Raw genomic sequence first — 11,980 nt, forward strand, 5'->3', positions numbered from 1 at the left:
GCGCGCGCTGCTTTTTCTTTCTCACCATCCCCCCTTTTTTTCCCATCCGTCCTTTTTTTTTTCCTCCTCACTGGTCACTGTGATTATACCATCAAAACCCTCCAGCCTGAGAGCATAATAGCTTACGGCCTGCACGTGTGTGTGTGCATTATCACAAGGGATCAAAACTGGATGTGTGTGCATAATTTAGTGCCATACATGCCGCATTACATATGCATGTAAGACTGGAGTGTGTGTGTGTGGGGGGGGGGGGTGGCTGTTACTTTTGGTGTGGTGTGTTCGAGCCAAACACTGGACACCTTTGCTTGGCCGCCACATCTCGTTGCTTTTTTTTTTTTTTTTTTTTTTGTGCCGTTGTTTTGTACTCTCAGCTTCCTCTCATCCAATTCTACCGCTTCCTCTTCCCCCACCCCCCTCCTCATCCAACAAGCACACACTAACCCCCAACCCCATTTATGAGTTTATTCAATGTCTGTGGCTGTTGGTTTTGTTCACCTTGCCCTCAGCTATTTGAGTGTACAACTCACTCGCTGTATCCTGCTTCACTCATTGCGGCTTCAGAGCATCCATTTTTGTGTGTGTGTGTGGAGGGGGGGGGGCTCTTATTTTACCAATTCCCACCTAGCCCAACAGTTTAGCTAATGCACACCGTCGTTACAATGTGAAACTGGTTGCGCCAACAATATGGAGCAGATCCAAGCAAAGAGCAACGTTCAGCTTGATTTTCTGCTGCCTACGTCAACGGGAGGCACTCTGCTAACGGTTTAGCCGGCAAATCAGCCATCTTTGCACGTCTGCATGGGTTGACTTTCCTGTCACTTTGGGGAACACCTGCCTTTTAAAGCAATGTGCTCGTGTAGGGTGTGTGGTGGTGACCTGAGGTGAACTAATAAACGACTGCGAGGTGGATTTAGCCACGTGAAATTAATGTGCAATAATGTGACGGGCTCAGCTGCAGAGACGAACTGGCGAGCATGTGTGTGTGTGCACTTTTTACTGTCAACAGTGTTGAAAGGCGCAGGTGTTGACAGTAACCTAACCACGTCCTCATTTCATCCATCTTGCATTTTGGTCTGAAATCAATTTTGTGGCTGACTTTTGGCTTAAAAAAAAAAAAAAAAAAAAAAAAAGCTTGATCCTGTTTTCTTGCCATTTCCTGCCCCCACCCCGCCCCGCCTTTCCATCAACCCCATCTCACTCAACCCATAGCGAAATCAATGCACATACACTTTATGCCATCTATTGATCCTTTTATGTTTTCAACCCCCCCCCCCCCCCCCTCCCCCTCCCCCTCCTCTTTACTGATTGTTGTAATCCAGTACCTCTCACTCTGGGATGCTGTATTTATAAGTGCACGCTGAAGAGGCCGCATGTGCACATGGTCGGATGAGAGGGATCGCGCTTGAGTAGTTTACATAATGTGAGACCCGAGAGAAATGACGCACAATTTTCGGCTTCAGGCTGCACTTTTCTGGCAGCCATTTGTGCTTTTTAGGCGTCTGTTTTAGCCATCACTTGCATTCTCCCACACACACGCACAGTCGCAGAGCGCGGTTATTTGTTATTTAGATCAGACGGAGCCAACGTTGACCTTGTTGTCTCGTGCCCCCCTCCCTCCCCATGAACTCACCTTCATCTATAACCGTGCGTCCATCTATTGTGTGCCAGCCTTGGTTCCATGACAACTGAGCGGAGGGGAAACGGCGAACGGGAGATGCAAATGTAAAGGGCGGCATTGACGAAATAAACGGCGGAAGAGAGATCATGAAGTTGGGGGGGGGGGCGGAAAAAAAATTCTTAAAACTTGGGCAAGATGGAATTTTACTGCATATCTGATCTCTCAGTGGTGGGAAGTTAATGAATGAATATGTGGTTTACCATCATCAAAACAATCACAAGGTTGCCTTAGGAGTGCCCCCCCCCCAGCCCCCACGCGGGAGCTTAATGCTAACACATAGTGGAAAATGTCATTGATGCGCTAACGAAAAGCATCAATAGTTGCGGTTTTAACCATTCAAGCAGTGGATATTTGAAGACAAATGGAGTGGCAACACATGTAGACAATAGCACAATACTCACGGCAATATTCTTTATCCCCCGGGAAGATCAGACTAATATTAATGCATCTTACTGAACCCTGAGAGTCGTGCTGTCACTTGTTTGTTTGTTTTGGTATGACTGTCTCGTACTGCCCCTCGGTGGCCAAGGCGGCCACAATGAATTGAAGCACGGTGCACAAACTTCTTTACATTCCACTGAATGACATTATGAACGTGTGGTTTTACCAAGTGCAATAGCGGCACGTTGGGCAGAATCCAGCATGCTCACTTGCCACCTCTTCCCGCTGAGTTGCCGAGGCCAACGCGGGGCGGGGCGGAGTCGTCAAGCGGACAGCGGCGGCGGCATCGGCGCATGATGTCACAACACTGTGGCAGCCGGGCGCAGAAGTGGATCACTAGTGGTGGCAGTTGAATAACACAAAGCAACACGGTCAGAGAGCGGCGGACTCACATGTCCGAGCCCCCCCTCCCTCCCCAACTCCCTCTTCCCACCAGTTTTTTTTCTCCCCCCCCCCCCTACCAATATCGCGGGTGCCAGCTGAGGACAGTCGACCGAGGCAGAGCGCACATCAGCGGAGGACACCTGATCGGAACGCTTCGGTGAAAGCCCCGCCGAAGCTCTGCTCTCTCAGAGTAAGTCTTACGTTCTATTTGACTTCGTTCCGCGTTTGTGTTCGTGCATATGCATTTTTTTTTTAAAAAATCATTATTATCATTTCACACTGCGACATCATCTGCCCAAGTGACGCCAATTAGCCGGGAAGCCCGCGTGCGTGCGCACGTGTACACACGTAGTCCTCATCCAGATGTTGGCACATTAAAGTATTATTTCCATGATGACTCGTCGTCATGGATGGACTTACAATGTTTAACAAATAATGCAAAGTTTGATCAAATTAGTTCATTGAGGCAGTTTTCTATATGTATTCTATTTCGACATTCTTGCATATAGCGACTAATATCCCCCCCCCCGAATGGAATCTCACGCCGCGTGGCTTTCGTCTCCGTCGCTCAGTGTTAATATTTTGGCCAGCTTTGCGGCCGGGTTTTAAAAAAGCTAATCTGGCCGGCGCATATAAGCGCATTGGCCTGCTTGCCATCTGCGCTGTGTTATAGCAAGCGAGGACACGGGGGTTGGGGGGGGGGGCTATTTGAATAATTGATATTTAGCTATTTATAGGGGGATTATTCCTTTAGTGTTTCACCGGGGGAGCCTACACGCTCACGAGCCGTCCGCCCGCCCGTCCGTCCGCCCGTCCATCTCTGTGTGCGGTGAGTGTATCCATCTGAAGTGGATTAAGGGTGTTATCGAAGATAAATCGGACTATAGTGATCACACACACACGCGCGCACAAATCGGATACACGCATACACGGTGTTCCGAGTCCATCTCGCTCCCAAAGGACCATTGACCATTGTTAGCCCGCTCACAAGCCTCTTGTGCTCCACTACTGCGTGAATCATCCTGTGCGTGTGTGTGTGTGATGGTAAACACTCTGATCAAACAGCGCTTAACAAGCTGGCTGAACTGATAACAGGGGAGGGGGGCTGGGGGAGGGGGGCATTTGGTGACGATGAAATGAGCCAAATGTCACAATTATGCGTGCGCCTGACTGACTATTCATCGTACGTTGCAGGAAAGTACAGAGTCAAACTACTCACAGCCAAATACCGCTGCGTCGGGGGGGGAAGGGCGAATATTAGTGCCGTACCGATGAGCTGTGGCATCGACGTGCCTTCCGCTGCCCCCAGGGGGTCAAGGCGGACACAACGGAAAAGAGCGGCGCAATACCCACTCGACTGATGCGAAGCGGGAAAAACATTACGAATTTGCGACGGTGACATTTTTGTAATTTTGGCGGGGAGACCCCAAAAAACGAAAGCATGGGAACGGGACCGTTTCTTCGACCAATTAGATTTCAAATTCACCTCTCACAATAACATCAGCATTTTCCGGGCCTCTGATTGGCCGGTGCGAGCAAAACCGTCGGACTTACAGCGATCGGCGCAAATGAATATCTTTAATAATCGGCACTGCCACTGTCGACATATCTGACATTGATTTTGGACCGCACAGTTTTGTGATCCAAAGGTCTCCACTGAGACCAAAATGGAGACCAAACCATCCTAATATGTTTTCCTAAACTCTCCCCGGCAGCGATGGACTCCCCCTCAGACCTCTTCGATGACGCCAATCCGCAAGCCCACCCGTTCGCGGCCCCGCTCTTTTCCGCAGAAGCGTTCGGAGGGCGGCCCCCCCCGACCGCCTTCGGACCCCTCGGCTTTCCCTTCATCCAGCGGCACCTGGCCCAAAACCCGCACCCGGCGGAGGAGAGGACCGCGGACCGAGGCGAGCGAGAAGCCCGGGAGGGGCCGGGGACCGACGACCAGGTCAAGAAGCAAGCGGGGGCCGTGTGGGGTCAGGACTTGGCCAGGGTGAAAAGGAGGAAGCTGGAGGAGGGGAGCGCCCGGCGGAGTGGCGAGCTGAGGAGGAGGAGGAGGGCCGAGCTGAAGGAGCAGCTGGAGGAGGCGAGGGAACGACTGCAGGCCCTGCAGGAGAAAGTGCTGAGGGCCTTCGGGGAGAGCAACGTGGAAGAAGGGGAGGAGAAAAGCAAAGACAAGGGGGGGGAGGTGGAGGACGAGGACATGTTTGAGCGAGAGGAGGACCTCGGTCTGGAAGACGAGCCCCTCTCTCTCGCTGCCCCTTTTTATGCCTTCAAAAGAAGAGGAGAGAAGCGACAAGACGCAGGGAGGACGGCGCCCGGAAGAGGGGACGGCGTCGTGGAGGGGCTTTGGTTGGACTGGGACGGAGGGATGAAGGATGAGGACGGGGAGGGGGGGGACAAGTTCGCCCAGGCCTTGAAGGTGGAGCTGGGAAGCGCCGTGGCCAGGGTCATCGACCGCGTCCTGCGTCTGTACACCGAAACGCCCTGCGCGGATGAGTTCGGAGGTCAGGGGGAGAGGCCCGGGGGGAACGACGAGGCGAGAGAGAGCCAACTCCAAACGGTGCCCCCCCGTGGCGCCCAGACCACAGATTTGGCCTTGCCGTCGGCGGCCCATAAGTCACCTGACCTCCCGAAGCCCCACCCCTTCCTCGGCCCGCCTCCGACGAGTCACCCAAACCCCTCCCTGCATCTCCCCCGGCCTCCCCTCCTCTTAGCCCCGCCGTCCCAACCCAAGGACCCCCTGTCTGGCCATCCGCCCTCATCTTCCTCATCCTCAAGCTCCTCCTCCTCCTCCTCCTCCTCCTACCCGGCGCCCCCCCTGGCCCTCCCGCTGCTCCACTACTCCATGCAGCAGCTGTTGTCCCGCTCGCTCCACCAGCCCCAGATGCCCCATCTGCCGCCGGCGTCCCGCAAGGACTTCCTCAACTCGGACCCCTTCCTGGAGTTCCCCTCGCACCCCGCCTTCCCCCCGCTGCCCCTGCTCGGTCACCTGGGCCCCTCCCTGGTGCGCCACGCCCACGCCGGCAGGGAGCGGGAGAGGGGCGTGAGGGGGGCGCCGATGCTGGACGGAGGAGAGCTTTACCTGAGCGCGGGGGGAATATCCTTTTTGTGAATTATTAACTTTTACATGATATTGCTATAGCAACCAAAATCATCATGCGATTATACACCAACTCAAATTGATATCTAATTACGCATTGAATTCGCGCCAAATAAAAATCGGTACCAACAACCAGCCGTCATCCTGAACTAGTCGCACTCATGGCTGTTCCGCAAAAAGCTCCCGACGACGCAATCCCGCGAGGCCCCCGCAGTGTTCGGGTGTTCAGCAGCGCCGACAGATGTGTTCTCGACCCATTGGCAACGCTTAATTGCAAAACGGTTATTTTTACAACGCGTAAAACCGACTCCGAAGGCCTCGCGCGCGGGCAGATTCGGTTGACGCGACGACGCGCAGATGCTGTAATCTGATTGGTCCAAATGGAACTGAACGGAGCGGCACGTCTCCTTAGCCAGACCGCTGCCAACGCCCAGGAAGGTTTGTCCCCTTGCCACCTGAAGAAAGCCAAACTCATGTTCTTCTACGCTCGCTATCCCAGCTCCAACACACTGAAGACCTACTTCCCCGACGTCAAGGTCTTTGCGTTTATTCCGTTTGCCGATTATTACCCATGTGGTGTCGGCGAAAGCGCTCATGACTGTCACTTCGTTCGTGCAGTTCAACCGCTGCGTGACCTCGCAGATGATTAAATGGTTCAGCAACTTCCGAGAGTTCTTCTACATCCAGATGGAGCGATTTGCGAGGCAGGCCGTCCGCGAGGCTCTCACCCGGTCGGTTCCGGCTTCTTAAATGTGTATTACTGTGTTATTACTGTGCTATGAACGCCCGAGAGGACGTCCCGAGCGGTGGGGGTGGGGTTATTATTTTGGGTCCGCCTGTGCGATCCAGGGACGGTGCACCTCGCCTGGGCAGAGAGAGTCAGCTGCGAGTGGGCCGGGACACCGAACTCTACCGCATACTCAACATGCACTACAATAAAAGTAACATCTACCAGGTAGGGGTTATGATTTATTTACTTTACCTTTAACGGTCGAATCCTGTCGAATCCAAGACGTTCTTTTTTTTTTTTTTTTTTTTTCGCCAACTGCAGGTCCCGGAGAGGTTTATCGAGGTGTCCGAGGTGGCCCTGAGGGAGTTCCACGCCGCCATTTGGACGGGCAGGGACAGCGACCCCTGCTGGAAGAAAGGAATTTACAAAATCATCTGCAAGCTGGACAGCGGCGTGCCAGATGCCTTCAGACTGCCCGGTTGTCCGGTTGCCTAATGATAATCAATTTGTTTGAATCATAATAAATAATAATAATCATTTTTAAAAAACATGCAGTGGAGCCTTGAGATACGATTGAGCTATCTTGAAAGTTTGCGAAACGAGTCGTCGTCCATTCAAAACCGACCGGCAAGCTTCGGCTTGGGAAAGTCCCCTAATTGAACAAACAATGCAAAATGCCACAGATGGGCGAACACGTAGGGCGTAACAACCCTGAAAGCGACAAATATTTGAACACAAACAGCCGGGCAACATATTTATAGACAAAATATATTACAATACTCTTGAGCCACTGCGAATCACAATCACGGTAAATTGACCACGAAGCACAAACTTTCATTATATTCCATCCAATGATGATGTTACTGTTTTTATAAAAGTGCAGTATTACGAATATTGTATAATTGTTCATTTTTTGGGGGAGAGGCTGCAACAGATGAACAGAATTTTTTCATTTAAATGTGTAAAGATAACGCGTGACGGAAGAAAATCAATTTGTATTTCAAGGCACGACCGCACGCCATATGAAAATTCATGCATGTATAAACGTGTTCCTTCAGACGTTCAACTTTTCAGACATGACGTTAAACCTACAGTACTTCATTCTGGTGTGTTTTTTAAGTTTTATTTTTGTGAGGGGGGGGATCTTTGTATGTATTGTAAGACATTTAGGAATAATTGGGATAACGTGAGGAAATTTGTGACATTTGTGATAAAAATGTACCACCAGTGGAACGAAATACAATATTTAACGTGGTGTAAAATCTTAATCAGAACTCCCGAGTGGGTTCGGCCTGGAGCTGTTCGGTTTCTGTGAGACTTTTTGTGCGTGCGTGACGTATCTTGAAGTGCGTGTTTGCATATTTTTTCCCCCTCCCCTCCCGCCTTTGGAACTGTAACCCGTCGCTTCCTCATCCAAACATCCAGTGAGTGTATTTTTGAAATCTGTGCCTCATATGAAATTGGAGCAGCTCATTAAAAAAAAAAAAAAAAACATGTCAGGGTGCAGTTTAGTGTGTTGTACATTTTCTTGATACTTTTGGACATGCAATATTTCTCTGTGAATTTCCATTTCTTCCCAAGTAATTACTCTGATTAAACTTTTTACACTCTTTACTTTAGCTGGGAGTGCAGAATAAACATGTCACTTTTAGCGTTGAAGTTACTTTTAAAAAATTGATTAAAAGTAGCTAAAATTATTGTGACGTTTATTTGGAGGGGGGGGGGGTTAAATTAGAAATTTATTAGCTACATACACAATGAATGATGTAGTTCCAAAAGTGACCTGTGAGGCAGACGGTGCCACAGAAGCTTTCTGAGCGACTAAAAGTACAAACGAAGAAGAAAAACCAGGAAAAAGGTTAACTATTACCTTGTCCGGCAACTGCATGTTATTAACGTTTGCCCTTTGGTTTCTTCCCAATAATTCTCTCATTCTTTACAATTTAATCACTAATACAATTGCATACAGCTTCTAAACCTCAGTGAAATAAAAAAAAATAGTTTTTGAACTACTCGAGCGCACTCAGTTATGTTATTATACCTGCTTAAGGCAAATGTCAGCATAAAATGTAGAACACATTATTATTAACGTACCTTACAGGCTGGTTGTGCCGTGAACAAAAAAAAAATGTCCATTGGGGTTGTGGTCTGTCGCTGTACTTGTCCTTTGGTTATGACGAAAGACATTCAGAGCAGTTGCTCCATACTTCCGCTGAGCTTGTATTTTGAAACGTCCCACCGGATGTTTACTGCCTCCTTCACGGTGCCGCAGCAGGGGAGGAGAATTGGCCGCTGGATGATGATGATGATGATGGCGGCTCTCTCTGGGTTGTTGCTGCTGGAGGTGTCTCTGTACACCGTTTGCTTCGTCTGCGGGATCGTCACCGCCGCGTCCCTCACCATCGTCCAGGTGACTCGACACAGCGACCAAAACACACTTTTTACAACTTCGTCACCATCCTCTTCCGAATCAAACTTTGGCTTGTTAGAAACTTCTCTCCACCCCCCCCCCGCCCCTCACAAAAAAAAAACACTTTTCACCTTTTAACGTGTGCTTTTGATATGAACTTGTTATTTTTTTTACACGCGTCCAAGCGTCACAAACAACAGTCATGCGTTAAAATGGAATCATGTGACCACAGGGGTTCCTCGTGTTCTATTATGCAGGACCGTGCAACCCATCCACCAGTAGAAAAAAAAAAGAATATTCCCATGCTGCAGTTTGCGTATGTAATTCAAGAAAAAAATTCATTTACATAAAGAAATGCAGCCGACAAAGATCATTATGAATAAATGAATTCAATTTCACGGGTTGAGGTTGTAAACGTGAGTCAGCGCTTAACGAACGCGTGCAATCTCTTCCAGGGTCATTTCGGTGGCCTGTGCGTGCTGTACGGCGTCGTGAGCTACAACTCAACCGCAGACGTCCTCGGCGTCCAGGCGTCCTCCGCCGCCTCCTTGTGCTACTTCGTCTCGGCCGTCTCCGTCATGGTGGCCGTGGTGTGCTTCTCGCTCTCCCTCTACTGGGCGCACGCCGTCTGCGTCGACGGCGACGTCCGCAGGTAACGGAAACCCGTCCAACGTCCGCCTTCCCCCGCGCGTGCAAATTGTGCCCGTGACCGCAGGGAGCGCGTGTGGATGAACGTGGCGCTGGTCGCCGGCGGCGTCTTCCTCTTCTTCCTGCTCGTGTCGGGCTGCATGCTCAAGATCGGACGGGACGCCCTCTGCAACTCGGTGACGCGCGCCGTCCCCGCCATCACCAGGTGCTCCGCGCGCTCACAATCTTGCGTCAGGGATCCGACCGTAACCATATTTTCCCACGCGAAGCTGCAAGGAGGCCCAGACGAAGAAGTGGGTCAGCCCGATCAAGGGAGACAGATTCTACAGCGGCCTCCAAAAAGCCGAGGTCAGCGTCAATTAACGTGTCGGCTCCCCGCCAATCGCCCATCTACTTCCTCTTCCTCTTCAGACGGCCGTGTGGGTCAACTTCTTCTTCTGGCTCGTCATCGGCGCGCTGTTCATCATCCAGAGGCGGCGGACCGCGGGGGCAAAATTGCCGGCGGGCGGGCGGGCCGGCGGGCTTTTCGCCGACCCGGGGGCGACGGCCGCCGAGACGGAGCCCTTTTTCAACCGTCCCGCGAGGCCTCAGTGACGTGGCGCCGATGCTGCGCACGGATGCGCACGCGGCCCTTTTGTTTCCTGTTGTTTATGCACTAACGCCCCACACCTTTTGGCTTTGCGTTTGTTTTTAATATATAATATATATATTTTATTGAATGAGTGTGAAAAATGGCCCATCTTCTGCCTTCTGACTATTCCACTCACGAGGCATTCTTCCAGCCTCATTATGTAAATAAATAACATTTCAGAAAGTTGAACTGCATGGGCCTTGTTATGTGTGTGTGTATTTTTATTCTTTATTCTCTTTAATTTCCTTTTTCATACTTTTGAGTGATTATGATGCAGATCTTTCCTGATGTGGAATTACGGAGTGTTCCGAGGAGTACATATATAAGGACGAGAAAGACCGTCATCGGGGGCTTCTTCACACCGCGCTGCTGCTTGGGACAAGTACACGGACGCCTTCTGTCCTTCGTCTTTGGACATTTTTTTTTGTCAAATCAACATTCGTACGAGTCATGACGTCCCAACAGCTGCGGATCGCCGCAAATAAACGTAATAAGATTTCAGTCTCGCTTAAGTGTTTAATCCCTGCGGATTAAGAGACTATATTGGAGGGCTGAGGTAAAGGTAAAGCGCGCTCGCTCGGTGTTGACGGGAAAAATGAGGCGGGGGCGGGGGGCTTCTTTCGTGGCATAAACCGTTTGCGCATTTCACTCACGTTCGAATCCAGTCCCAGAATTTCTACAGCGCAGAAGAAAGGCGAAAAGAAGCACTCTGGAGCGGGCCAAGGAAGAACTGGAAAGCGAGCCTGACAAGACAAGTACCAGGCTTGTCATTGATCTGACTCTGGAATCCATGGTAAGACTCAACGGACTGCGCTGAAGGCGAATTTGTACCCCGACGCGCGGAGCTCTCTTGACCTTTGAACTCTGCGTTCCCTCCCTCGCCAGCAAATGTCCCAGGTCCAGTTCGACTCGGTGTCGCTGAGCGTGGAGTCGCTGCTGCGCGACGCCGAACGCATGCAGACGCAGTGCCGCGAGCGCAGCGAGCAGCTCTCGCTGGCCGCCACGCAGCTGCGGGTGGAGTCGGCGGCGCTGCGGCAGCAGTGCGAGGCCTCGCAGCTCGACATGGCGCGGATACGCCGCCAGCTCGACGAGCTCAAGGAGACCAAGTTGGCGTTCGAGGCGCGTGAGAGGCAGGCCCGCAAACTCAGCAAGCAGCTTTAAGCGGCGAATAAACGCTTCTCAAAATGGAACTGTGGACCTGTTTTGCTTTTTTTTTTTTTTTTTTTTTTTTTTTTTTTGCTACGTGTGTCCGTGCATTGTAATTTAAAAAAAAAAAAAGTTGAATAATATTTATTTAGTCATCACACATGTGTTGTCTGATTGGTTGGCAAAACATGATGATGATTAATGATGATTGATGATTTAAAAAAAAAATCGCAGTCCAGTCGTGTTCCCAATTGATCCAAATTTTCTTCTTCTTCTTCTTCTTAAATTTTTCGTGATCAGAAAGGTGTCTGATCTACGTTTCCATTTTTCAAGTCCCCACCACGCTTTGCCAACCAAACACGGAGCCTTTCAAAATTACTAACCAATCGAAAATGGGATTTTTAACACCGCAGCCAATAATATTTCTCAGAGCGTTTCGCCGACCAATCGTCTTCCTCGTTGTCGTTGTACACGGAAGTAACGACTTTTTTTTTAAAAGTTTGTAAACTGATCTTTCGGCGTGTCAACGACAAGTTGCTCTCATCATCTTTGTGAGTACTCTTTTTAAAAAGCACCGCAAAACTAAAAAGCTAATATTGCCACGCATGACATTTAGAGCTACATTATTTGAGGAAACTGAAAACCAATTTCTTTGCGTTGCCACGGTACAAATGTTGATTATTATTACGGTCTGTTATAATTCTGCACATATAATTCGCTGCGCGCGCTAACAGTACGCGTTCATTTCTGTTGACTTCACTTTTCAAGGGCTTCCGGTGACAAAGGCAAGAGGCAAACGTTCACTTTTA

At 50.2% G+C, this 11,980-nt stretch overlaps 2 protein-coding genes and 2 long non-coding RNA genes across 5 annotated transcripts; 2 read left to right on the forward strand and 2 right to left on the reverse strand.

Annotated features, from left to right (window-relative positions):
• Window positions 1-1,294: 1,294 nt before the first annotated feature.
• On the reverse strand, window positions 1,295-8,548 carry LOC133494647 (uncharacterized). Its single transcript, XR_009793349.1, has 3 exons — window positions 8,431-8,548; window positions 6,589-6,740; window positions 1,295-2,455 (listed from the first exon to the last, which is right to left on the reverse strand). It is a non-coding gene; the product is annotated as an uncharacterized LOC133494647 (long non-coding RNA).
• prox3 (prospero homeobox 3) lies at window positions 2,581-7,795 on the forward strand. The gene is made up of 6 exons (XM_061808656.1): window positions 2,581-2,693; window positions 4,219-5,603; window positions 6,035-6,142; window positions 6,225-6,337; window positions 6,456-6,561; window positions 6,658-7,795. The coding sequence occupies exons 2-6, from the start codon at window positions 4,221-4,223 to the stop codon at window positions 6,829-6,831; spliced, it is 1,884 nt and encodes a 627-aa protein (XP_061664640.1). The 5' UTR covers window positions 2,581-2,693; window positions 4,219-4,220; the 3' UTR covers window positions 6,832-7,795.
• tmem179ba (transmembrane protein 179Ba) lies at window positions 8,184-10,526 on the forward strand. Of its 2 annotated transcripts, XM_061808659.1 has the most exons (6): window positions 8,184-8,194; window positions 8,609-8,746; window positions 9,202-9,398; window positions 9,462-9,599; window positions 9,664-9,742; window positions 9,806-10,526. In XM_061808659.1, the coding sequence occupies exons 2-6, from the start codon at window positions 8,633-8,635 to the stop codon at window positions 9,986-9,988; spliced, it is 711 nt and encodes a 236-aa protein (XP_061664643.1). In that variant the 5' UTR covers window positions 8,184-8,194; window positions 8,609-8,632; the 3' UTR covers window positions 9,989-10,526. The 2 variants fall into 2 exon arrangements, with proteins under 2 accessions (XP_061664643.1, XP_061664642.1); XM_061808658.1 differs by lacking the exon at window positions 8,184-8,194 and having other exon boundaries at window positions 8,465-8,746.
• LOC133494648 (uncharacterized) lies at window positions 9,540-10,992 on the reverse strand. Its single transcript, XR_009793350.1, has 3 exons — window positions 10,857-10,992; window positions 10,679-10,768; window positions 9,540-9,663 (listed from the first exon to the last, which is right to left on the reverse strand). It is a non-coding gene; the product is annotated as an uncharacterized LOC133494648 (long non-coding RNA).
• Between the last annotated feature and the right edge of the window lie 988 nt (window positions 10,993-11,980).

Source organism: Syngnathoides biaculeatus, chromosome 21 (assembly GCF_019802595.1).
Source record: "Syngnathoides biaculeatus isolate LvHL_M chromosome 21, ASM1980259v1, whole genome shotgun sequence".
Taxonomy (NCBI): Eukaryota; Metazoa; Chordata; class Actinopteri; order Syngnathiformes; family Syngnathidae; genus Syngnathoides; species Syngnathoides biaculeatus.

Bases quoted from the DNA above. Each gene is read 5' to 3' on its own strand.
- prox3 (XM_061808656.1), top strand. From the start codon at position 4,221: ATGGACTCCCCCTCAGACCTCTTCGATGACGCCAATCCGCAAGCCCAC. The intron at 6,143-6,224 runs GTCTTTGCGTTT...TCGTTCGTGCAG, and splicing joins CCTACTTCCCCGACGTCAAG to TTCAACCGCTGCGTGACCTC. The intron at 6,338-6,455 runs GTCGGTTCCGGC...TGTGCGATCCAG, and splicing joins GTCCGCGAGGCTCTCACCCG to GGACGGTGCACCTCGCCTGG.
- tmem179ba (XM_061808658.1), top strand. From the start codon at position 8,465: ATGTCCATTGGGGTTGTGGTCTGTCGCTGTACTTGTCCTTTGGTTATG. The intron at 9,399-9,461 runs GTAACGGAAACC...CCGTGACCGCAG, and splicing joins GTCGACGGCGACGTCCGCAG to GGAGCGCGTGTGGATGAACG. The intron at 9,600-9,663 runs GTGCTCCGCGCG...TCCCACGCGAAG, and splicing joins GCCGTCCCCGCCATCACCAG to CTGCAAGGAGGCCCAGACGA.